Source organism: Vombatus ursinus, unplaced genomic scaffold (genome assembly GCF_900497805.2).
Source record: "Vombatus ursinus unplaced genomic scaffold, bare-nosed wombat genome assembly UNPS02014798.1, whole genome shotgun sequence".
Lineage (NCBI taxonomy): Eukaryota > Metazoa > Chordata > Mammalia > Diprotodontia > Vombatidae > Vombatus > Vombatus ursinus.
This window is the reverse complement of record NW_020954576.1, coordinates 78,530,497-78,554,002: the sequence shown is the minus strand read 5'-3', so window position 1 is coordinate 78,554,002 and position 23,506 is coordinate 78,530,497. Positions and strand designations below refer to the sequence as shown.

General features: G+C 35.8%; 1 protein-coding gene across 2 annotated transcripts in view; it reads right to left on the bottom strand.

Moving 5' to 3' along the window:
* Positions 1-23,506, bottom strand: part of LOC114049604 (serine/threonine-protein kinase MRCK alpha) — a 410,500-nt gene that overhangs the window by 93,672 nt on the left and 293,322 nt on the right. For both annotated transcript variants that reach the window (XM_027870863.1, XM_027870864.1), the window contains exons 13-17: positions 22,217-22,459; positions 21,824-21,934; positions 19,563-19,810; positions 7,460-7,565; positions 455-579 (exon numbers count right to left, since the gene is read on the bottom strand). In XM_027870863.1, the coding sequence (XP_027726664.1) occupies positions 455-579; positions 7,460-7,565; positions 19,563-19,810; positions 21,824-21,934; positions 22,217-22,459 (833 nt within the window). The remainder of the gene's footprint in view (positions 1-454; positions 580-7,459; positions 7,566-19,562; positions 19,811-21,823; positions 21,935-22,216; positions 22,460-23,506) is intronic.

The window sequence follows — 23,506 nt, the reverse complement described above, 5'->3', positions numbered from 1 at the left end:
TTGTTCCTTAAAGCCATTACAAACTTAACTTTTGGTCTTAGAAAGGGGTGACTAAATATTATTGATGTATTTCTTAAGTCCTAAAAAGTCTAACCTATACAACAAAAGGGTAGTTAACTTTGTTCTTAAGGAGAAAGAGTAGCTTTCAAGTGAATTGTGGGAAACCTGGCGGTGGAAATGAGGCCAAGGTGGGAGAACAAAGGGGGAAATAAAGGAATTTCCTGGCTCTATCCACAGAAATCACACAATGGCATAAAAATGACTGAACAGTAGTAAAGCCTGTGTTTCTGGAATAAACAATTTTTTTTCCTTCCCAGTGGAAATGTGGGACGGAAAATCTTTTTGACAATTAAAACAACGCTAAAGACATTATTGGCAATCTCCTGGTAATTGAAACAATCTGCCCAATGACCAAGTTCTCTAAATAGGACATATTTAAAATTGGAGTACTCACCACTGAATAATTTCTGTGATTTGGGCCTCCCAATGTGCAACCGATTCCTTTTTATCTGCTAGATCTCTCATCTCTTCTTCTAGTTGTCGGTTAGTTATACTTAATCTCTCAAACATAGCAGTGAGCTGAAAAGATATTTTAAGACATGAAGCTGTAATCTGAATTACTCATTGAGACAGTCTATCTGTCAAATTTTTTGACTTACACTAAGAACATGATCGAATTACCTGGAAACTACCTTGAAATAACACATAAAAATTCATTAGAAAATCTGTTTTCACAATTTTACTCCCAAATTGAGTTCTAGAGACTATTGTCACCTTCAAATCTGCTTTGTTTTAATAATGTTACTTTTCAAAAGACTTCTTTTCTAGCTCCTTAAAAAGACAGACACTATTGCCTGAGTGAATAAGTTTGTGTCTTGTATATAAAAAAAACTTCAAAAATCATAAAGGATATGTGTGAAAATTTGTGAGCTACTAGACACTTTTAGAATGCTACAATTTCTGATAAAAGCATAATTCATTCAAAAAAGAACATTAGAAAGAGCTACATTTTTGAGAGGGGGACCTTAATATATTGCTGAGATATGGCCAATGGAATTAACAATCACTTCAAGTTCAAAAAGGCAACATGATTTTTGAACTCATTAAGATTTTCCTGTTTACAAATAAGTAAGCATGATTATATATGGGCAGAAATTTGCATCTCAATCATGCATTAAAACTTGTTAATTTAAAGATAAAGTAGTTTATGCAGAGGTGATGTTTAGCCTATCCTGTTAAGTACTCACTGCTTTTTAAAGCCTTCACATCAAAGTTTTCAAACTATACCATCCCTTCTAAAAGATCACCTTGTTTATTCTATTTAAATCAAAGAAGAGTTAACATTTCTTTAACATTTAACATTTAAACAATTTTGTTTAACACTCCTTTCAATTATCCATTTTGTTTGAATGTTTCTTAATTTACATTCCCAACATACACATTTTTGCAACTTTGGAAAAATAAGTCAAAATACAAAAGTGTATTTTTCCTTAAAAAATTCATTTGCTCTTATTTTAAAGGAACATGATTTACTCAATTTGTAGCTAATATTCATTATAAAGAAAAACCTCATCTCCTCTAAAACTTTACCCAGTATTCCTTCTATTTCTTTTTCACTTCTTGCTTTTTAATAACATGAACCAGGTCTACTGATAACATATTTATTCTTGCCAGAAAGGTGATGGAATTTTTTTTTTAGGAGTTGGAGCAAACCATCATTTTTATTAGATATGCCATTCATTTGTTGTCTTTATCATATATTCTACATCAAGCATATTTCAGAAACATTTGTATTTTAAACTTGTCTTCTGCAAATAGTCACATATAAATGGCCTATTTGAAAGAAAGCATTTTGAAATAAAGGATATCCCTTATATAACTATGTAATGAAACACACACAATGCATCATAAAAAATGAAAGCAACACTTTTAGGTGATGGAATTTTAAAAGGCAAAATGAGACATACATTTTTATACATAGCCAATGTGGAATTTTGTTTTGCTGAACTATGTATATTTGTTAAAAGGTTTTTTGTTTTGGTTCAATTAGTAGAAAGCAGAACTGAAAGAAGAAGAGTTAATAAATAAAATAGGTAAGAATTTTTGAAATAATGTATGAAGAACTTACAGTCTAGGATCTTTCTACAGTATAAAAATAAAGTCTACAACTACCACTTAGGTGCCTTGTCTTAAATGATTGAGAAGGCATCTAGGTTTTCTTCTTCTACCCAGATACCAGCACAAAGCTTTTTTTAGTAGGAATCACACACAGTATGATATATGAAGCAAAGTGGGGTACAGGCTATACTTATGACCAGCAACCACACTGTAAATCTTCTCCATGGTATATATAACAAATATCAAAGAAAATCAAAAGGATAATTCCCCCCGCCACACACACACACACACACACACACACATACACACACACACACACACACACACACAAAGTAAAGAATGGTAGAAACAGAAGTAGAAGGTGTAGAACATCTCATAGGTTGTAAGGCTATTTTTCTTTGTTAAATTGTAATGTTTCTATTATAATAAATGGAAATGACTAGTGTAAAAACAAATTATTGATAAAACTTTAAAGAAAATAAAGAAGAAATTATTCTTAAGAGGAAAAAGTACGGATTTGTTCAAAGAGAACAATGTTACTATGTAAACAGAACTCATCAACTAACTCAAAATTTTATGACATGTATAATAAGCGGAAAGAATTTTAAAATAACAGTTTGGTAAGGACAGAGTCAGGAGAGTTAAAGCTCAAAATTAGATAGTGATGAATATTAAGGAAAAGAACTTTTGGGGGGATTCTATGCTAGGGAATAAAAGAAAAATGAAAAAAAAGACTTCTGCTGCTGAAAGAAAATGGGGTAATAATAAAGGACAATAGTAAGAAGTCTGGATGCTCCCCAAAATCAATCAACATGCATTTATTATTGTTGACTATGTGCCAAGAAATGGATGCTAGGAGCTAGGCACACAAAGACAAAAATGAAACAATCCCTGCCCTTAAAAAACTTAAGTTGGGGAGACAACATGGACATATATAGGGGTATGTAACTAGACAGAAGGTATGACTGAGGGAGGGTGACTGCAGCTAGAAGGATCAGGAAAGGTGTCATCAAGAATAGTGCACTTGAGCTGCTCCTGAAGGAAACGAGGAGGTCTAAGAGGCAAGGTGAGGAGGAAGAGGAAGTGATGGGAGGATGTACAACAATCAGAGGGCCAGGCCCCTCAGGATCTCAGAGCGTGTAAACAAGTACAAGGAGCAACCAGGCTAAGAAGACAGAATGGAGCCAGTCAGGTGCTGAATGACTTTAAACGCCAAAAAGAGGAATTTATATTTTGTCCTAGAGGCCAAAGAAGACCACTGGATTTTACTGAAGAAAGGAACGACATAATCAGACAACTGCCCTTAAGGAAAATCATTTTCTAACTATTTTTAGAAAGAAGCAAATTAAAACCTTAAATTAAAAGCAGAAAAGAAGCAAAACACAAAGAAACTAGAGTTGAGGCAGAATAGCAGAAACAATCCAAAAAAGCAGTGCAAGGAGAAACGGACCAGGACCAATGCCCAAGGAGGAACAGAAGCCTAGTCCTTTTTCTCCAACCTTTGTGACCAGGCCTTGTTTTGACCTATGATTTTTTTATTTAAAGGATCATTTAAGATGTTAGCATCAGATGTTTATTTCACATAGAGCTAGCAATAATGTAAAAACTAGCAATGAAATGGAATAACTGGCTGTTAACTCAACTGGGGAACTGACCAGTTTTCTTCTCAATTTTACTACACATTATATCACTTCAGATTGTTTCTCTGCACTCTCTAATTATACCACAGTGATTCCAAGTGAAATCATCTTGTAATGTGTAATTTCTGATCTCAATGTAACTCTTGAGCTTATAAGACAAATCTCCAACTCTGTGGTAATTAACAGGTATATACATGTTAACTAATTGAAAGAGAAACTAGGCTTTTTTTTATCTAGTTAAACTACTAGTTTCACATTTGTTTAAAAACTTCAAGGTTTGCTTCTAAAAAGTCTTAAAATTCACATAAATCATTTAATTTTAAATTTATTTAAGGCATTGCTTGAGGCTTTGTTATCTTTCAAAATACTATGCGGTTTAGTTGCACAGGAGGTTACCATATACATTAATATTTCTTCTCAAGTTGTTTTCAGCAAAACAAGCCAGGTAATGTTTTATGAAGTTTGGAAAATTAAATAGTCAAAAGAAGTAAATGTGGGAGAAGAGAAGGTATGTGGGACAAAAATGGAAATGAGCCAGTTTAGACTACTAAACTAAATTCTTTGATAGCATCACAGTTGTTTGTTAAGCATTTTGCATAGTACGCACTTATAACTGTTTCTTGAATTAAATCAGTCATGATGTCTGAAAGTAGAGAACTGAAAGCCATATAGTATGTTAAAAAAAATTTTTTATGTCAAAATACAATCTTTCCTTATTAAAATTTTAGCAGTATGCAGCTAGCACTACACAGTTAGGTCCCAATTACTACAAATAATAAATTCAATGATGTTACTGCATTATTACGATTTGTACTGCATATTTCCATTAAGAGGAACCCAAACTCACATAATTATAACTTCATATATTGCAAATTTGAATACATGTGATTCATTATCCCAACTTATGGCATTCATATTTTGCATTAATTGGGGCCTACCTGTAAAAATTTCTGTTCCATTTCAGAGTGACATGTCCAAAACCTAAAAAGTATACCAATACTACCTGAAGACGAACTAGATGTAAAAAAAATCCCACCAAGTAGCTGATGGTTTATTTCATGAGCCTGGATCACTTTTTTTTTTTTAGTGGGTATAAACAGACTGCAATTTATAACCAACAAAGAGCTCAAATAAAGAACAATGGTAAAGGAAATTATCAAGGAATTTTATGATTGGACCAGTCTCTACTGATACCTTTGAGATTGTGGGAGAAAATAAGGAAGATTTTCTGTGCATGGAGTACACTACTTGTGGACACCTTTTAGAAGAACATAGATCACTTTGGATAAATAGACAAGGATGGGTTGTGATTTTTATCAGTGGAGATAAGAATTTATTGACCAACTACTATGATGTGCTAGACACTGTAATAAGTTCTTTTTACAAACATTATCTCATTTGATCCTCATTACAACCTGGTAAGTAAGATTTGTTATTATCCCAACTTTACAGTTGAGGAAATTGAGGCAAACAGAGGTGAAGTGACTTGCCTAAGGTCGCTCAGCTAGTAAGTATCTGAGGCCAGGTTTGAAGTCTTCCTGCCTCCAGTCCAGAGCACAATTCATTGCTCCATGGAGATACCTTGGTAACTTCTAAATCAATGAGATTACAGATGTGTTTTAGTATTTGAAAGCCAATTGTTATGAAATGTTTTAAAATCACAGGGCACTTATTATTTGCAGGTTACCTAACTGAAACGCATAGGGGAGAAAGCATAAGAGACAGCATAGTGAAAGCACAGGGGATAGAGAGCTAGCTCAGACTCAGGAATGTTGTCTAGGTTCAAGTGCCATCTATGGTATATGCTAGTTGTGTGACCCTGAACATGTCATTTAACCTCTTATCACCCCAAATTTCTAACACTGTAAGTTCCAGAATAATTATCTAGGTTTCTAAAGTTAGAGGGTATTTGTTTTTTTTTCCTTCTTGTGCTTTTTTTTTTTTAACATGTGTTTTTAAAACTTTGGGTTACAAATTTTCTCCCTCCCTCCCCACCCATCCTCATTGAAAAGGCAAGCAACTCAATACAGGTTATAGATGTGTAGTAATGCAAAACATTTCCACAGTAGTCATGTTGTGAAAAACTAAGTATATTTCCCTTCATCCTATCCTACCCCCCATTTATTCTATTCTCTCTTTTGACCTTATCCCTCCTCAGAAGTGTTTGCTTTTGATTATCCCCTCCCTGAATCTGCCCTCCCCTCTATCAACCCCCTGCTCTCTTGTCCCCTTCTCTCCTCATTTTCCTATAGGGTATGATAGATTTCCATACCCCATTGTGTATGTTATTCCCTCCTTAAGCCAAATCCTATGAGAGTAAGATTCACTCATACCCTCTCACCTTCCCCCATTTTCCCTCCACTGTAAAAACCTTTTCTTGTCTGTTTCATGTGAGATAATTTACCCCATTCTATCTCTCTCCCTTTCTCCTCCCAGCATAATCCTCTCTCCCCCCTTAATTTTATTTTCCAGATATCACCCCTTCATCTTCAACTCACCCTGTGTCATCTATCTATCTATCTATCTATCTATACATACATATAATTTTTTCCCTCCCACTGCCCTAATACTGACAAAGGACTCATGAGTTACAAATATCATCTTTCCATACAGGAATGTAAACAGTTCATCCTTAATAAGTCTCTTAAGATTTCTCTTTCCTGTTTACCTCTTCATGTTTCACTTGAGTCTTGTATTTGAAAGTCAGATTTTCTATTCAGCTGTGGTCTTTTCATCAAGAATTCTTGAAAGTCCCCTATTTCACTGAATGACCATTTTTTACCCTGAAGGATTATACTCAGTTTTGCTGGGTGGCCTAGATCACTTTCAAAGATTTCCCCATTATCCTACTTTTACATCTTCATGATTCATCAAGGCTGTCTCTGCAAAAATCTACTCTTGCTCAAGTGTTTTAGTCCTACCCAGAAGAAAATGAGGTTGTATGAAACAAAATGGAAAGAAAAGAAATGAGAGAATGTATAAAACTGTAAAAAAGTGGAAGGGATAAAGAAATATAAACATATCTTACAACCTTGAACTGTTCTGATATGGGGGAGACTGTCTATTCCAAGAAAATAATTTGGCCCTGAAAGGGAAAGTTTTCCTTTAAAAAAAAAAAAAAGGATGCCTAACATAAATCTATACTTCCATGACTTTTATCTACCAGTGTTCTGATCAAAGGGAATGTAATTTTTAATCTCTGAAACGTTTTCATTTTGTTTTGTTTTTTTCTCTTAAAGACCAGCCTACTCCAAATCACTCTGGTCCCAGACCAAGCCCTACTTGGTCACTGTTTGGGCCCTGATTGGCTCAGAATGAATGTAAATAACAATTGTTTCTGTTTCAGCCGGCAACTCTAAGGGTATTCCCCTCCCAAATCTATTTTTTTTAAGAGGCAATTCTTTGCCTCATTCTGCTAAGCCTTAATCACTGAATGGGCAACTGCCTCAATCAAACTGAGACCTCTTAAAGACCTTAGTTTGAAAAGGCCAAGGTCCTCCACTGTATCCTGGGACATCTCCAGTTGTCCTGATCCATTATCTGGCCATTGGACTCAGATGTCTCCAGAGGAGAAAGTCAGGCTGGTGACTTTGCACAGAATTCACTTGCATGTCATGGCTTCACCTCCCTCATGTCATAGTCCTCTTGGAGAAGGAAGGACAAACACCAACAGCAAATATTTGTTGGATTGAATCACTCACCTTATCAAGCTCATTTGAGAGTTTTTTATTTTCTTCAGTCAACAGAGTCTTTTCTCGTTCATATTTTTGTTTAAATTCACTTTCAAACTCTTCCCTTTCATTTTGGCTATTAAATTACCAAAAAAAAAAAAAAGAAAAAGAAAAAGAAAAAATAGTCATATCATTAATATAAGCCAACAATTTGAAGAAAACTATTTTTATGGGAGTTTCTGTTTCACAGATGAAAATACTGTTAGAAATTAGAACATAATAATTACTGCAATGAGATATTACTATATGAACAACAACATTTTCTTGGTGTCTAGGAAAGCACATCATAGTCTTTTTAGGGATGAGGGAATAGACCTGTAATTTCATCAGTACAGAAACTCATGGTATGAAACTCCCACTACTGAGAGAGAGCAGAACCTCATTTTTAACTTAGAGACTTTTAAAGTGTCACCTGGAGAACTAAGATACGTCTATGGCCACACAGCTACCATTAACTCAACAAGCATTTCCTTTGTGCCAGGCACTGTGCTAAGAACTGACAGATACACAGATAGAAATAAAATGAGGCCCTGCCTTCAAGGAACTCACATTTTCTCGAGGAAACAAGATGTACCACAAGTCTATACAGGATAGCTACAAATAAAATACAAGGCAGCTGTGGCTTTTAAAAATGTCTTCAACATAAGTCAGAGTAAGCAGGGTTTCAAAGAACACTTTAAAGAAACATATTAGGCTTTTCTAAGCCAATCTGCAATTTTACTAAATTTAATCACGAATGTTATTTTAGTATTAATTTTAAAATTAATTCTTAGTTTAGACAATCTTGCTATGTTAATTTCAAAAAATATTTTACTGTTAGATAACATTGGAAAGACATCATTATAGTGAAGTATGAATTAAAATTCTAAAATCCCTTTTTTTCTTGATACCATATAAAAGATATATATACACATAAAATACACAAAAATACTCACATATACAGCATGTTCATGTACATATAAAACATTTATCCACTGCTGAGCACAAAACAGGGAGTGTGTGCAAGTGTGTGTATATTTTCTGACCAGATTTACAATTATATCTGTGGTAGAAACTCCTAGTGAAGAACTCTACCAGTGTAAATCAGCTATGTGGCTAAATACTGAACAAATCCAAAAGAATACAAAATCTTTCAAACTTAAAGAAAATGACAGATAAAGAAGCAGAGGCTACAGAAAACTGCATGCATAGACACACCTTCTCCATGTCTGTGTGTGCGCATGTGTATGAGGGGGAGGGAGAGGGAGAGACAGAGAGAAGCATCATGGTTTGAAGATTAGCTCTACTACATATATGACTTTGAGCAAGTCACTATCTTTGAGACTAAATTTTCTCTTATACAAAATGAAGGAGATATCTTTTCTCCCTTCTGAATAGAAGATTCTATGAATCAGTTCAAACAACAAACATATAGACTCCATCGAAACCCTAGAGAGTAGATTCTGTATCTGTGAAAAATATGATTAACTGTAACAAAAATATCATGGAAAAAAAGTTAAGGGATTGAATATTATATCATATAAGTGATTCAAATTCATGGTAAAATTGGAGTCTCTAAGAAGTGGCAAGGATGACATGGAAGCTGAAAAAGAAACTATGGACCTAGTTCCCCAGAGCTTGTCGTATTAACATTTCATATACTTACATACACACTCTAACTGAGAAATATATTTTGGGATATGTAGTATGTGACATAAGCATAAGTTTTTCCCCCCTTGTCAACAAGTATTTATTAAACACTTAAGAAAGAAAGCCAAAATGGCAGAGTAGAGGCACCAGAATTATTCGAATATTCCCTTCCAAAAGATTTTAAAATAACACCTCAAATCAAATTTTGGAGCAGCAGAGACATAAATGATCAAAGTGAGAGATTTTTCTAGCCTAAGACAACCTGGGAGGTTGGCAAGAGAAGTCTGTGACATCAGGGTGGAGGCAAGTACAGGTGGCAGCAACACTTTAGGCCTTAGGGAATGTGGCAAAAGCATAACAAGAAGTTTGCGGGCTCTCAGCCCAGAGAACATAGAAGTAAGACACCTATTCAAAAGAAATTACAAGGGACGCTTTGCTGGCTCTGGGTGCTGCTGGTGCTGACTGGCAACATTACTGCTCATAAAGAGTTCTAGGTCACAGTTCCAAGGGAAAGAGGAGTGTTTGTGGTCCATCACAAGGGAACAGGGACATTGCTTGAAGTTTCAAGGCAGATAACAGCACTAGCACTTGTGGCTACAGCAAGCAGGGGACCCAGTCACAATTCTAAGGCCAAGAGGAGCACTAGAGCTTGTGGTTACAGGAGAGTTGGGATCATGGTCACAGTCCCAGGGTCATGAGGAGGGCCACTGCTTGTAGCTGCAGGGAAGTAGGGGCCCTTCCTGGGTAGAGACAAGAGTGCAGACCATGACAGCAACGACCACAGCTCTCCAAAGATCATACCACCTTGGAAGCACTGAAAACTTGCAAACCCCTAGAACTAACTCTGAAAACAGCAGCAGACTTCCACTTCCGGAAACCAAGATGGCAGAGTAAGAAGTAAGTTGCTCTTACATTCCCTTATTAATCTCTGAAAGCCCAGAAAAATATAACCCCAGGAAACACTCTAGAACAGCTGAACCAGAAGAAAGATGGGATGCAGCAGTCCAGAAGCCCAGGTAGCTTGAGGGATTAACAGGAAAGGCCCCTACTGCCCTGGGGGAAGGGGAGCAGTACAGAATGGGAGGCATCCCAGCAAGCTAGCGGAAAGCCCCATCTCAGCATACTGGGAGGAGATCCTGAAACCCAGGTGGTGGAGCACTTAAACACCTGGACCCTTGGGTGTCTGGGGGGGGCGGGGAGAACTGGTGGAAACCAGCTTGGAAAACCACTGGGTGTCTTGGCATTCTACAGCAACTGGGTCTCCCAGTGCCTCAGCAAAACTAAGGGAAACAATGCTCCAAGGGTCCCCAGGCAGATAAACGTCCTGCAACATCCATCTGAAAGGAGCTGAGGAAAGTGAAAGGAAAGGAAAAGCAGGCAAACTCCAGGGGCCAGACTACCCAATCCTACCCCTAGAGTGCCAGTGTTGCTGATTCCAACCCAACACCAGGTAAGCTGCCTAAGCAAAAAAAAAAAAACCAAAAAAACAAAAAACCCTACAGCCTCCAACTGCCAGCATTAGAGGTCCCAGCACACAAAGCCAGTGACCAGGCCCTAGGCTCCCAACACAAGAAGCTTGGGTCAGTGCCCTCTGCTCCCCAGCAGAAGAGCTCAACCTCTTCAAAGGCCAGGAAATAAGCAAACACCATGAGCAAAAAGAAACAAATGATAGATTCTTATTATGGGAATAATGAAGATCAAGGCAGAAATTCTGAAGAGGACAACATTGTCAACAAACCCACATCTGGAACCTCAAAAGGGAATATGAACTGGTCTGAAGCCTAAAAAGCCTTTCTTAGAAGAGCTCAAGAAGGATTTTAAAAGTCAAATGAGAAAGGTAGAAGAAAAAATGGAAAAGAAATGAGAGGTATGCAAGAGAGAGTCAATAGCTTGGAAAAGGAAGGACAAAAATTAACTGTAGAAAACAAATCCTTAAAAAATACAATTGGCCAACTGGAAAAAAAAGTACACCAAAGAAAACAAGTCCCTAAAAAATACAACTGGCCAAATGGGGAAGGAGGTACAAAATCCAATAGAAGAAAACAATTTGTTAAAAATTAGAATTGGGCAAATGGAAGCTAATGACTCTATGAGAGAGCAAGAATCAGTCAAACAAAAACAAAAGAATGAAAATATAGATGAAAACATAAAATATCTCACTGGTAAAAAAAAAACTGACCTGGAAAATCGATCCAGGAGAGACAATTTAAAAATTATTGGTCTACCTGAAAATCATGATGAAAAAAAGAGCCTGGCCAGCATCTTTCAGGAAATCATATAGGAAAACTGCCCTAAGGTCCTAGAACCAGAGGGTAAAATAGCCATAGAAAGAATTCACCAATCACCTCCTGAAAGAGATCCCAAATTGAAAACGCCAAGGAATATGGTAGCCAGATTCCAAAATTACCAGGTCAAAGAGAAAATATTGCAAGCAGCCAGAAAGAAACAATTGAAATATCATGGAATCGGGGCAGCTAGGTGGTGCAGTGGATAGAGCTCTGGCCTTAGAATCAGGAGGACCTGAGTTCAAATCTAGCCTCAGACAACTGACATTTACTAGCTGTGTGACCTTGGGCAAGTCACTTAACCCCAACTGCCTAAGCAAAAAAACCCCAAAAAAACAAAAAAACAAAAAACAACAAAATATCATGGAACCACAGTCAGGATTATAGAGGACCTTGCAGCTTCTACATTAAAAGACCATAGGATGTAGAATATGATATTCCACAAGGCAAAGAAGCCTGGATTACAACCAAGGATCAACTACCCAGCGAAAATGAGCATGATCTTTCAGGGGAGGAGATGGATATTCAATGAAATAGGGGACTTCCAAACCTTCCTGATAAAAAGACCAGAGCTCAACAGAAAATCTGATTTTCAAACACAAGACTCAAGAGAGACATAAAAAGGTAAATGGGACAGAAAGAAACAACATGTTATTAATAAGGACAAACTGTTTACATCCCTATAAGGGAAGATGACACTTGTAACTTTTTTTTCTTATAAACACATATATTAGAGTTTGCATTCTAAAGATTCCAGGGACTTATTTTTTTTTTTAGAAGAAAACTTTGGCTTTCAGCATTTCAACTGTTCCATGATCTCACTGATGAGGGTGCTTCCTGCACAACCTATCCATGCCTTCTTATGCTTTTCAGTTTTTGTCCATGTGTGGTCCTCTGCAAGTTCCCTACAAGGGATCCACTCAAGATGTTGTGGTATTATCTTGACATTGTTTGGGTTCCAATACTTCATGGAGGGTGTTCCTTTGTTATCCCTTGCTCATTTGTGGTGATAGATTAACTTATTCTTCTAATCATTCATTTCTTTGAGGATATTTTCAAATGCCCATAATTCATCTTTACACTGTCAGTTGACTAACTTGAAGTTTTAGCTATTCTTCTGCCCAGAGTTCCATTATTTGTAGCCATGTGGCTTTACCAGGCTTTTATATCAGAAGAACTGGTATTAAAGAGTTAGGATTTTGTCCCTGAGAGTAATGAGGTCATTGAAACTGCCATGCAATTTTCCAAGTGCAATCTAGACCATTTTTTCCCTTCATTCAATTTTAGACCTAGTTCATTGTCCAAGTGCAGCATCCATTAAAGAGACATGTACTGATGAACTGTCTCTATGGACTATCCATTTAACTCATTGTCACGCTAATAAACATTCTTCACCTACATGGTTTGTCCTATATGGATCATAATGCCAAATCCTTTGCAGTGATTTTGGAGCTTCTCCAGTGTTCCTCTTCATGTTTCACTTGAATCTTGTATTTGAGAGTCAAATTTTCTATTCAGCTCTGGTCTTTTCATCAAGAATGCTTGAAAGTCCCCTATTTCACTGAATGACCATTTTTTCCCCTGAAGGATTATACTCAGTTTTGCTGGATAGGTGATTCTTGGTTGTAGTCCCATCTCCTTCGCTGTCCAGAATATCATACTCCATGCCCTGCGGTCCCTTAATGTAGAAGCTGCTAAATCTTGTGTTATCCTGATTATGTTTCCACAATACTTGAATTGTTTCTTTCTGGCTGCTTGTAATATTTTCTCCTTGACCTGGGAACTCTGGAATTTGGCTACAATATTCCTAGGAGTTTTCCTTTGGAGATCTCTTTCAGGAGGAGATCAGTGGATTCTTTCCATTTCTATTTTGTCCCCTGGTTCTAAAATATCAGGGCAGTTTTCCTTGATCATTTCTTGAAAGATGATGTCTAGGCTCTTTTTTTGATCATGGCTTTCAGATAGTCCAATAATTTTTTAAATTCTCTCTCCTGGATCTATTTTCCAGGTCAGTTGTTTTTCCAATGAGATATTTCACATTTCTATTTTTTCATTGTTTTGGATTTGTTTTACAGTGTCTTGATTTCTCATAAAGTCATTAGCTTTCAATTGCTCCGTTCTAATTTTTAAGGAAGTATTTTCTTCAGTAAGCTTTTGGACTTCCTTTTCCATTTGGCCAATTTTGCTTTTTAGGGCATTCTTCTCCTCATTGGCTTTTTGGACCTCTTTTGCCATTTGGGTTAGGTTATTTTTTAAGGTGTTATTTTTTTCAGTATTTTTTTGGATCTCCTTTAGCAAGCTGTTGACTTGTTTTTCATGATTTTCTTGCATCACTCTCAGTTTTTCCTCTACTTCTCTTACTTGCTTCTCAAAATCCTTTTTGAGCTCTTCCAAGGCCTGGGACTGATTCATATTTTTCCTGGAGGCTTTGGATGTAGCAGTTTTGACTTTGTTGTCTCCTTCTGATTGTATGTTTTGATCTTCTTTGACACCAAAGTAATATTCCATGGTCTCACTCTTTCTGCACTGCTTGCTCATGATCTCAGCCAATTACTTAAGTTGACACTTGTAACTTGAGAATTGTATTGTTATTACACCATGTTCAAAGGGTATACATAAAGGAGGTGGGTATAAATTGATTTTGATATAATAATAAAAAATAATCTAATCAAGTGGGTTAAATGGATCCAAGTAAGTAGATTAATCTGACCTAAGAAAATGTACTGAGAGAAAAGGAAAGGAGGAGGCAGACAAGGATAAATTATATTACAGGAAAAGGCACAAAAACCTATTACAGCAGAGGGAAAGAAGGGAGAGAGATGACCATTGTTTGAACCTTACTCTCATCAGATTTGGCTCAAGAAGGGAATAACATAACCATTTAGATATAGAAATCTAACTTGCCCTATAGGCAATAGGAGGGAAAAGAGGAAAGAAAAGGGAAGGGAGATAGAAGGGAGAGAAGTAGTAAAGGTAAAGGGGAAGGAAAGGGAGGGGGTTAATAGAAGGGAGGTGGGACTGAGGGAGGTGGTTGTCAAAAGCAAAACACTAGTGAGGAGGGAAAAGGAGAAAGGAGAAAGAAAAGCAGAAACGGGGGGGCAAAAGGATGGAGAGAAAGACACAGATAGTAATCATAACTGTGAATGTGATATATGAATGTAATGGAATACTGTTGTGCTATAAGAAATGATGAACAGGCTGATCTCAGAAAAACCTGGAAAGACTTGTATGCTCCGATGCTGAGTGAAGTGAGCAGAACCAGGAGAACATTGTACACAGTAACAGCCACGTTGTGTAATGACTAATATTGATAAACTTAATAAACCCTTCTCAGCAATATAAGGATCTAAGACATCTCCAAAGTCCTCATGATGGAAAATGCTATCCACATCCAAAGAAAGAACTATGGAGTTTGAATCATAATATTTGCTACTTTTTTTCTTCTGTTGTGTTTTGTTTCCTCTTTCTTGTGGTTCCTCTTATTGGTTCTAATTGTTACTTATAACATCATTAATTTGAAAATATGTTTAATAGGAATATATATGTATAGCCTACATCTGATTGTGTGCCGTCTTGGGGGAGGAGGTGGGGAAGGAAGGAGAGGAAAATTTAAAACTCAAAAGCTTATGGAAGTGATTGTTGATAAATCAAAATAAATTAATTAATACCAAAACAAAACAAAACAAAAAAACAAAAACAAAAAAAAATCAGCAGCACACAAAAGCCTAAAGAATGGGACAGTGCTTCCCTACCTCTAAGTGAGCAGAACTCGACTTTAAAATAAAGTAAAAAAGTCAAGAAATAGACTGGGAAAATGAGCAAAAAACAAAGTAAGAACCTGAACATAAAAAACTACTCTAGCATCAGGGAAGACCAAGACACAAACTCAGAAGACAACAACATAAAAATAGCTATAAGCAAAGTCTCAAAGAAAAAAATGCTAATTGGACACAAGACTAACAAAAATTCCTGGAAGAATTAAGGAAAGAAATAAGAATGGCAGAGGAAAAAATGGGAAAAGAAATGACAGTGATGCAAGAAAATTATGAAAAGAGAATTGACAACTTGGTAAAAGAGGGCCACCCCCAAAAAAATACTGAAGAAAATGACACCTTAAAAAACAGAATTGGCCTAATGGTAAAAGAGTCACAAAAATTCAACGAAGAAAAAAAGTCCTTAAAAAGCAGAATTGGCCAAATGAAAAAAAGAGGTACAAAAGCTCACTGAAGAAAATAATTCTTTAAAAATCAGAATTGGGAAAGTAGAAGCTAATGACTCTATGAGACATCAAGAAATAGTAAAACAAAGTCAAAAGAAAGAAAAAAATATAAAAAGAAATGTGAAATATATTATTAGAAACTAACTGATCTGGTAAAGAGATCAAGGAGAGATAATTTAAGAATTATTGGACTACCTGAACACCATGATCAAAAAATGAATCTAGACATCATATTTCAAGAAATTATCCAGGAAATCCACCAATCACCACCTGAAAGACATTCCAAAATGAAAACTTCTAGGAATATTATAGCCAAATCTCAGAGCTCTCAAGTCAAGGAGAAAATATTGCAAGCAGCCAGAAAGAAACAATTCAAATAACACAGAGTTTCAGTCAAGATAACACAAGATTTAACAGCTTACACACTAAAGGATTGGTGGGCATGGGATATGATATTTGAGAAAGCAAAGGAGCTAGGAATACAACCAAGAATAACCTACTTGGCAAAACTGAGTAGTAATCCTTCAAGGGGAAAATCAACATATAACAGAAGAGAGGACTTTCAGGCATTCTTGATGAAAAGGCCAGAATTGAACAGAAAATCTGACATTCAAACACAAGACTCGAAAGAAACATAAAAAAAGTAAACATTTTTGTGGTGGCCAAGAACTGGAAATTGAGGGAATGCCCATCACTTGGGGAATGGCTGAACAAGTTATGGTATATGAATGTAATAGAATACTATTATTTTATAAGAAATGATGAGCAGGCAGACTTCAGAAAAACCTGGAAAAATGTATATGAACTGATGCTGAGTGAAATGAGCAGAACCAGGAGAATGTTGTACACAGGAACAGCCACATTGTGTGATGACTAACTTTGACAGACCAGTCTCTTCTTAGCAATGCAAGGATCCAAGACAATTCCAAAAGACTCATGATGGAACATGCTGTCCATATCCAGAAAAAGAACTATGGAGTCTGAATGCAGATCAAAGCATATTATTTGCTCTCTCTCTCTCTCTTTTTTTCTTTTTCTTTTTTGTTTCTTCTTTCTCGTGGTTTCTCCCATTGATTCTAATTCTTCTATATAACATGACTGATGTGAGAATAGGTTTAATATGAATATGTATGTTGAGCCTATATCAATTTACATGCCATCTTGGGTGGAGGGAGGGGAGAGATGGGGAGAAAATTTGGAACTCAAAATCTTATGGGAGTGAATGTTGAAAACTAAAAATAAATGAATTTATTAAAAAATTTTTAAAAATTACAATTGCTGGAGGGGATAAGGAAAAGTACATACACTAATGAACTTATGGTGGAGTTGTGAACTGGTCCAACCATTCGGGAGAACAATTTGGATAGTTAACTATGCCCAAAGGACTATAAAATTTTGCATACTCTTGACCCAGTCATACCACTGTATGAAGTCTATACTTCAGAGAGATCAAAGGAAAAGGAAAATTATATATTTGTATAAAAATATTTATAGCAGCTCTTTTGTGGTGGCTAAAAATTGGAAATTTGGCAATTCCTCAACTTAATTATTGAATAAGGGAAATGACTTTGGGAAGATAGACCAAAAAGCATCCATTTGGCTTAATAAGTTTAGGGCAAACTAAGGTCTCAGTTTTCAAGATTTCATAGTCTGATAGACAGAAGATGTTTTCTGTTCCATGAGTTAATTGAAGACCTTAGGACTACAGATGGTATTTTCATCACTGGTACTGATCAAAGGTATGAGCTTTACAAAGGCAGATTTGGGAAATAAACAGTTAAGAAGGTTGTATCTGAGGGCAGCATTTGGGTTTCTGGACCTCAGCTTAAAACATTAAATAGGTCAGAATGAGCTGATACTTGCAAGGAATACTAAGGATAACAAAAAAAAAAATTTTTTTTAGCTATACTGGGAAAAAGAAACAGATCAAAGTAGGGGTAAAACTGTAGCAATCTGGACATAGATCAAAATGATAATAACAGAGAGAAGGCAGAACTTTTATTTCATTTATTTTCTTTGCTAAGGGGAATAATCTGAATTGGAAAGAATACAAAACTAGCTAATAAGGAATTGCTAGCCAAAATAAATAGGGACACCAAGAGGGAACTTTGCTGTCCTTAATGAGTTCAAGTCACCAGGATCAGGTCAAATATGTTCAGTGATTTCTGAGTCAGTCACTGATCTTGGGCAGAACAATGAAAATGGAAAAGATACAAAATAACTTGAAGGGCAAATGTTACCCCAATTTTAAAAAATAGAAAGAGAGTCATCTTCACATTGCAGTCAGTGAACTTAACTGATTACTGCCTGGCAAAATTCTAGAATGTATTATTAAAGTGAAGGTTACCAAATGACTAAAAAGCCAGCCATACATGACTTTCAAGAATGGATCATGCCAGACTTCCCTTGTTTCTTGTTTTACAGGTTGCAATGGAATGCTGTAGACATAATTTACCTAGATTTTATGAAAGTATGAGACAAAGACACTAGTGTTACTCTTGTGGATCAGATGGAGAGTTGTGGGTTAACCAGGCGAGATAAAAGTATAGCTGGTAGGGCTTGAAACTTTATAAATGGTCAGTACCATGAGGACCCATGAACAGTTATATATCTAATTTCGTATGAGATCTCTAATGAAATGTTTCAGGGATCTAGTTGTTGTTGTTGTTATTCAGTTGTTTTCAGTCGTGTCTGAATTTGGGGTTTTCTTGGCAAAGATACTGAAGTGGTCTGCCAATTCCTTCTCTAGCTCATTTTACAGTCACAAAACTAATACATCTCTGAGGTCAGATTTGAACTCGGGCTTTCTGACTCTGGGCCCTGCACTCTTTCCACCACACCATCTAGGGATCTGTTCTTAGCTCTGCACTATTTAACTTCTTTTTTTTTTTTGGAAGTTAAGTGGTGCAGTGGAGAGAGTGCCAGACCTAGAGTCAGGAAGACCTAAGTTCTAATCTGACCTCAGTCATTTGCTAGCTCTGTCACGCTGGGAAAGTCACTTAACCTGGTTTACCTTAGTTTCCTCATTTGTAAAATGAACCAGAGAAGAAAATGGTAAAGTACTCCAGTATCTCTGCCAAAAAAACCCAAAACCAAAACAAAACCAAAAAAAAAAAACAAAAACAAAACCCTGAATGGGGGACACAAAGAGTTAAACATAGCTAGAAACAACTCAACAACATTAAATATTTTTTATAAATGACTAAGATAAAAGAATAAAAGAGATGAATGGCATATGTATAAAATTTGCAGCTAAACAAAAACTCGGAGGGTAAGTTATTATGTTGAATGAAACAGCCAGGATCAAAAAAGATGTGTACAGGCTTTAATGTTAATAGGGATAAATGCAAAATTTTACACTTCAGTTAAAGTATAAGACTAGGGATAGGGATGGGTGGGAGTAGAGGTTGGGTGGGTAAATGATAATTTATTTGAGAAAGATATGAGGATTTCACTTGTGTGATGTGATTAATATCTACTAATATCAATGTTGCAGTTAGGTAAACCTACTTTTGTTACCTGTTGAATGATCTAACAAAGGTAGAATAGGCAACCTGAGAAAGCTATGGGCCTCCCTCTAATTCCCCATCCCTTGTTAGATGTCTTTAACTAAGAGCTAAGTCACCACACAATGAGTATATTTGTAGAAATGACTGATATATGGATCAGGATCATATGGGCTCTTAAGTTCTCTTTCAAATCTGAAAATTTGTAATTTTATGAATTAATGTGCAATCCCACCTGCCCGCCAGCTGTAAGATTAATGTCTCTTTTTTGTATGGTAACTTTGCCCGGTACACAAAATTTGTTTTATAGATTCTCCTATTACATTGGAACAAATGCTCTAAAAGAAAATTATACATATTACTCCTTCAAGGACAGTAAATTCATAACCATAAATTGCATGCGATATCTCTCCAACTCATATTGATGTCCTTACCTCTCTCTCCTGGTCTTTTCTAATTTGTCTTTTAAAATCATAATCTCCTTCTTAAGGGCAAGCTGCTGGCCTTCTGCATCACGCAGTTCTTTCTTCAGATTTTTAATTTCATTTGCATGTATTACATTCCTTTTGGATAATTCCTCCTCATAAAAGATACTTTTCTTTTCCAAGTCAGCCTTTAGTTTGGTTATCTCTTGCTGATGTTCTATGCTGCTTATACCTGGTGAGCGACCAATCTGTTTTTGCTAGAAAAATAACGGAGAACTCTTACCAAACAGAACAGTGAAATGGTACCAACTCAGTTCTGCAATAAAGACAGGCATATGTTTATCTAATGCTAACAGGAAATCACAAGACTTATGTGAAAACCAGGTTTATTATAACACAAATGAATACACATGTGGAACCCAAAGGGTTCCCAGTCTTTACAGAAGTTTACATTTTTATAATAGCAGGACAAAGGGAAGAGGGGATACTAAGAAGGGATGTGACACAGGAGGGGGAATGGTGCAACAAAGATGGGAAAAAAGACAAGACAATACCCCATGCAGAGAAGCAAGGTGATAGCAAAAGCCTTATTCTTTTCCCTTGGAAACTGTTAGACTGTGAAGATAGGAGGGTCTGCTTATCTGCAAAGGACCCCAGCTACACAAGTATTATCCCAGCCTGACATAGACTGGCAAGTGTCTGTCTTGCCTCCCAAGGACACACAGGCAGTCTAGCTTGGGGTGCAACAACATAATATGTCAGCTCAGAGAGAGATTCGTACTTGACATATTCAGAGCCTCCAACATGCTCTGGGTCCAATGTTTCTGGAAAATATGGCAACTCAAAAAGGTAAATTCAGGGGACCCCTTTATAGCCCTTAACACTAAATAAACACTATATATGCACAGCTTTTAGAAATTATTTCAGCTAAAAATACATACTTATTCTAAACAGTGTTGAAACAAGTAGAAAAAGCTAGTTGCTTTGCAATAAATATATTAAGAAAGATAATCTACATAAAAGGTTTTGTGTAGGTAGTTGAATCATCATTCAAAATAAATAAAATATTATTTTCTAAATGGTATATATTTGGGATAACTAGATAGGTCATATCACCATAGTGATGAGTACACGAATCATATTATCTTAAAATTTCACATCTTTTCCAGGGTTAAGCAAAGTGTTCACAGAAGGCACCTAATTCAACTGAACAGAAAGAAATCCAAGTATCTGGGTCAGTAAGGAACACTACTCAATAAGTCTTATGGTCTTAAACCTTCCATGCTGTTAAAGACCTGAGAATAATCACATTAATCGTTGAAGCTTTAATATTTTTTCTATCCAAGTTATCTGTCCAATAATAATAATCTCTCCAATCCAATCCAATAAATCGTCCAAAATATTCTCCAAATATCTTTGTCAGGAGCTCAAGGCCATGACAAAACATTTTAAGTTGTTCTTGAGGACTGAGAAAACCCATATCAAGTTCCATTTTCAGTTGTCATAGTCAGGTCCTTCTGCTTCTAGTTTTTCTTTCCTATTCTTGGATGCCTTTCTTAGTCTGAGGTTTTTCACTGTGGCACAAAGAGGTCTACTTAACAGAGAAGTGCCACTTACTATTAGTACCAATATTTAAATTACTAATTAACTTGAGGACCAGATATACAGTAGGTGAGCTACAAAGCAATTTAGTGAGGTCCTTAGTCACCTGAACATCCTAAATATGCTAACCTACTTATATAAAACAATCTCAACAGTTCTATCATCATTATTTATATTCTTTAAGAAATAGTAAATTACATATCTATATCTGAATGTATATGCACATGCATATCCACATACAGATTTATGCTATAAATGTATTTTTGATTAAAATTCAGCACATAAAACAACTGAAATTTTAAAGGAAAAACAACTTTCTTGATATTTTAAAATGCAATTCAAGAAGTACATTTGTACCACATAACCAGAAACTGGCACAATGCTATATCATATTTGTAGACATGCTTTGGTATGCATAATCAAACATCTCTCTATCTCTCTTTCTCTATATGTGTATGTGTATATATACATACATATATATGTGTGTGTATGTATGTATGTATACACATATAGACTAGAATCTCCAAACTTTTCTTACTTTTTCATAACAAAGAACTAGGAGCACTTTGTTTCTCCTTACACATCCAAAGTGGCAATAAGCTAGCATTTGCCTAGATCTGAAGGGAAAAAAGAGGTAAATAACTTCAAAAAAAGCAAAGCATACTGACCTTTAATCCCTCTAATTCATTCTCCAGCTGTTTAGAATACTGTTCACTCCGTTCACGCAGTTTCCTGTCCTTAGATGCCTCTGCAACTGCAGATTCTACATGGACTTCCAACTTAAAAAGAAAACCAATAGCAAGTTTTCATTTTTATAATTCAGAAATAAAAATAATATATTCCTCCTTATGTAGACAATATTTATTAGAGAGTAAAGCCAAATATCCAAATCTTCACTGAATAACTATGATGAAACTAAAAGAGGTCTACGCCTAAGATAGTAATGATTTTTCATATGTGAAAAAAATACAGTGATATAGAGACGTATTACTTCAAATTATCTGAAAAAGGAGCTTCCATTGTTATTCCACAGCCACTACAGAATTTGCCTGACTACTAACCTCTTTTTTGGCTCTTTCTGTTTTACGCAGTTCTTGCCTTAAGCTTTCAACCTTTTGCATCACCAATTCCATCTCCTCTTCCTTATCTCGGACTTGGCGAGCAAGCTTCTGTTTCTGGGAGTGCAAATCTGTCAACCGCTCATTCATCTCCGAAAACTCTTGCATGGCCAGTTTCCGCTGGCTGTGTGCGTCTTTCAGTTCTTTGGTTTGGGATTTTAATCGCTCACTAGACTCTATTAATTCCTACAGTGTTGTAAAAAGAATACAAGTTACCAATTCAGAAGATAAGAGGCCAAATAATGCAGTCATCATTACAGTCAGGAGGAGTCACTTTTGCAAATTCAAGGACAAAAATGAAAGAGATGAATTGTTTAAAGAAACCAAGAAGAGCCTTTAACCAGACTGGATTATAGTCTGAGTTCTTGAGGTAAATATGCAATGCAACAATGAATAAATTACTTAAACTTTTGGAAGTATGTTTTTATGACATACTTTGAAAGAAATTAAAGAGGTATAAAGGATTGAAAGATATGTAAAAAATAACGTAGAGAAGAGCCAGCAGATATGTAGATGAGGAGGGGGGGTATTGGCAATATATTTGAGAAGGGGTATAAATGGTTTGAAGAGGCTTCATAATTATCTGTAAAATATCTTCCTAATTCTGCTTAAAAACTATATAAAAAGCTAGAATATTTTTAAGGTTACTTCACTTTGTGGCTCAAGGTTTTTTATTATCACCTTTCTGGTATTAACGATATGTGACGTCAGTAATCACATATTATAAAGTGATATATATCAAAGGTGATATTAATATAACCTTTAATCACAAGGCTAACGTAAGAACTATTAATATCACTAAAATCTAGAAAATCTGGGGGAAAGACACTGTTTAAAGATAAATATCAGAATATTTTCCACGGTAACTAAATTTGGCTCAATACATGTACAAGACTGTCACCACATATCCTAACTACACATAGAAGATTAACTGCCACTAGAGGCAGGTAGGTGGCAAAATGGATACAGTATCTAGCCTAGAGTCAGAAACCTTTCTTCAAATGTGGCCTCAGAAACACACTAGAAGAATGATTCTATGCAAGTCACCTAACCTCTGATTGCATCATTTTTCTGGTCTGTAAATGAGGATAACAATAGTATCTATCTTTTTTTTTTAAAGGATAAGCTGAGATATTTGTAAAGTGCTTTTGCAAACCTTAAAGTGTTATGTAAATGTTAGCTTAATTACTGTTATTATATTGCTAAATAATTCTGAATATATAAACTACTATT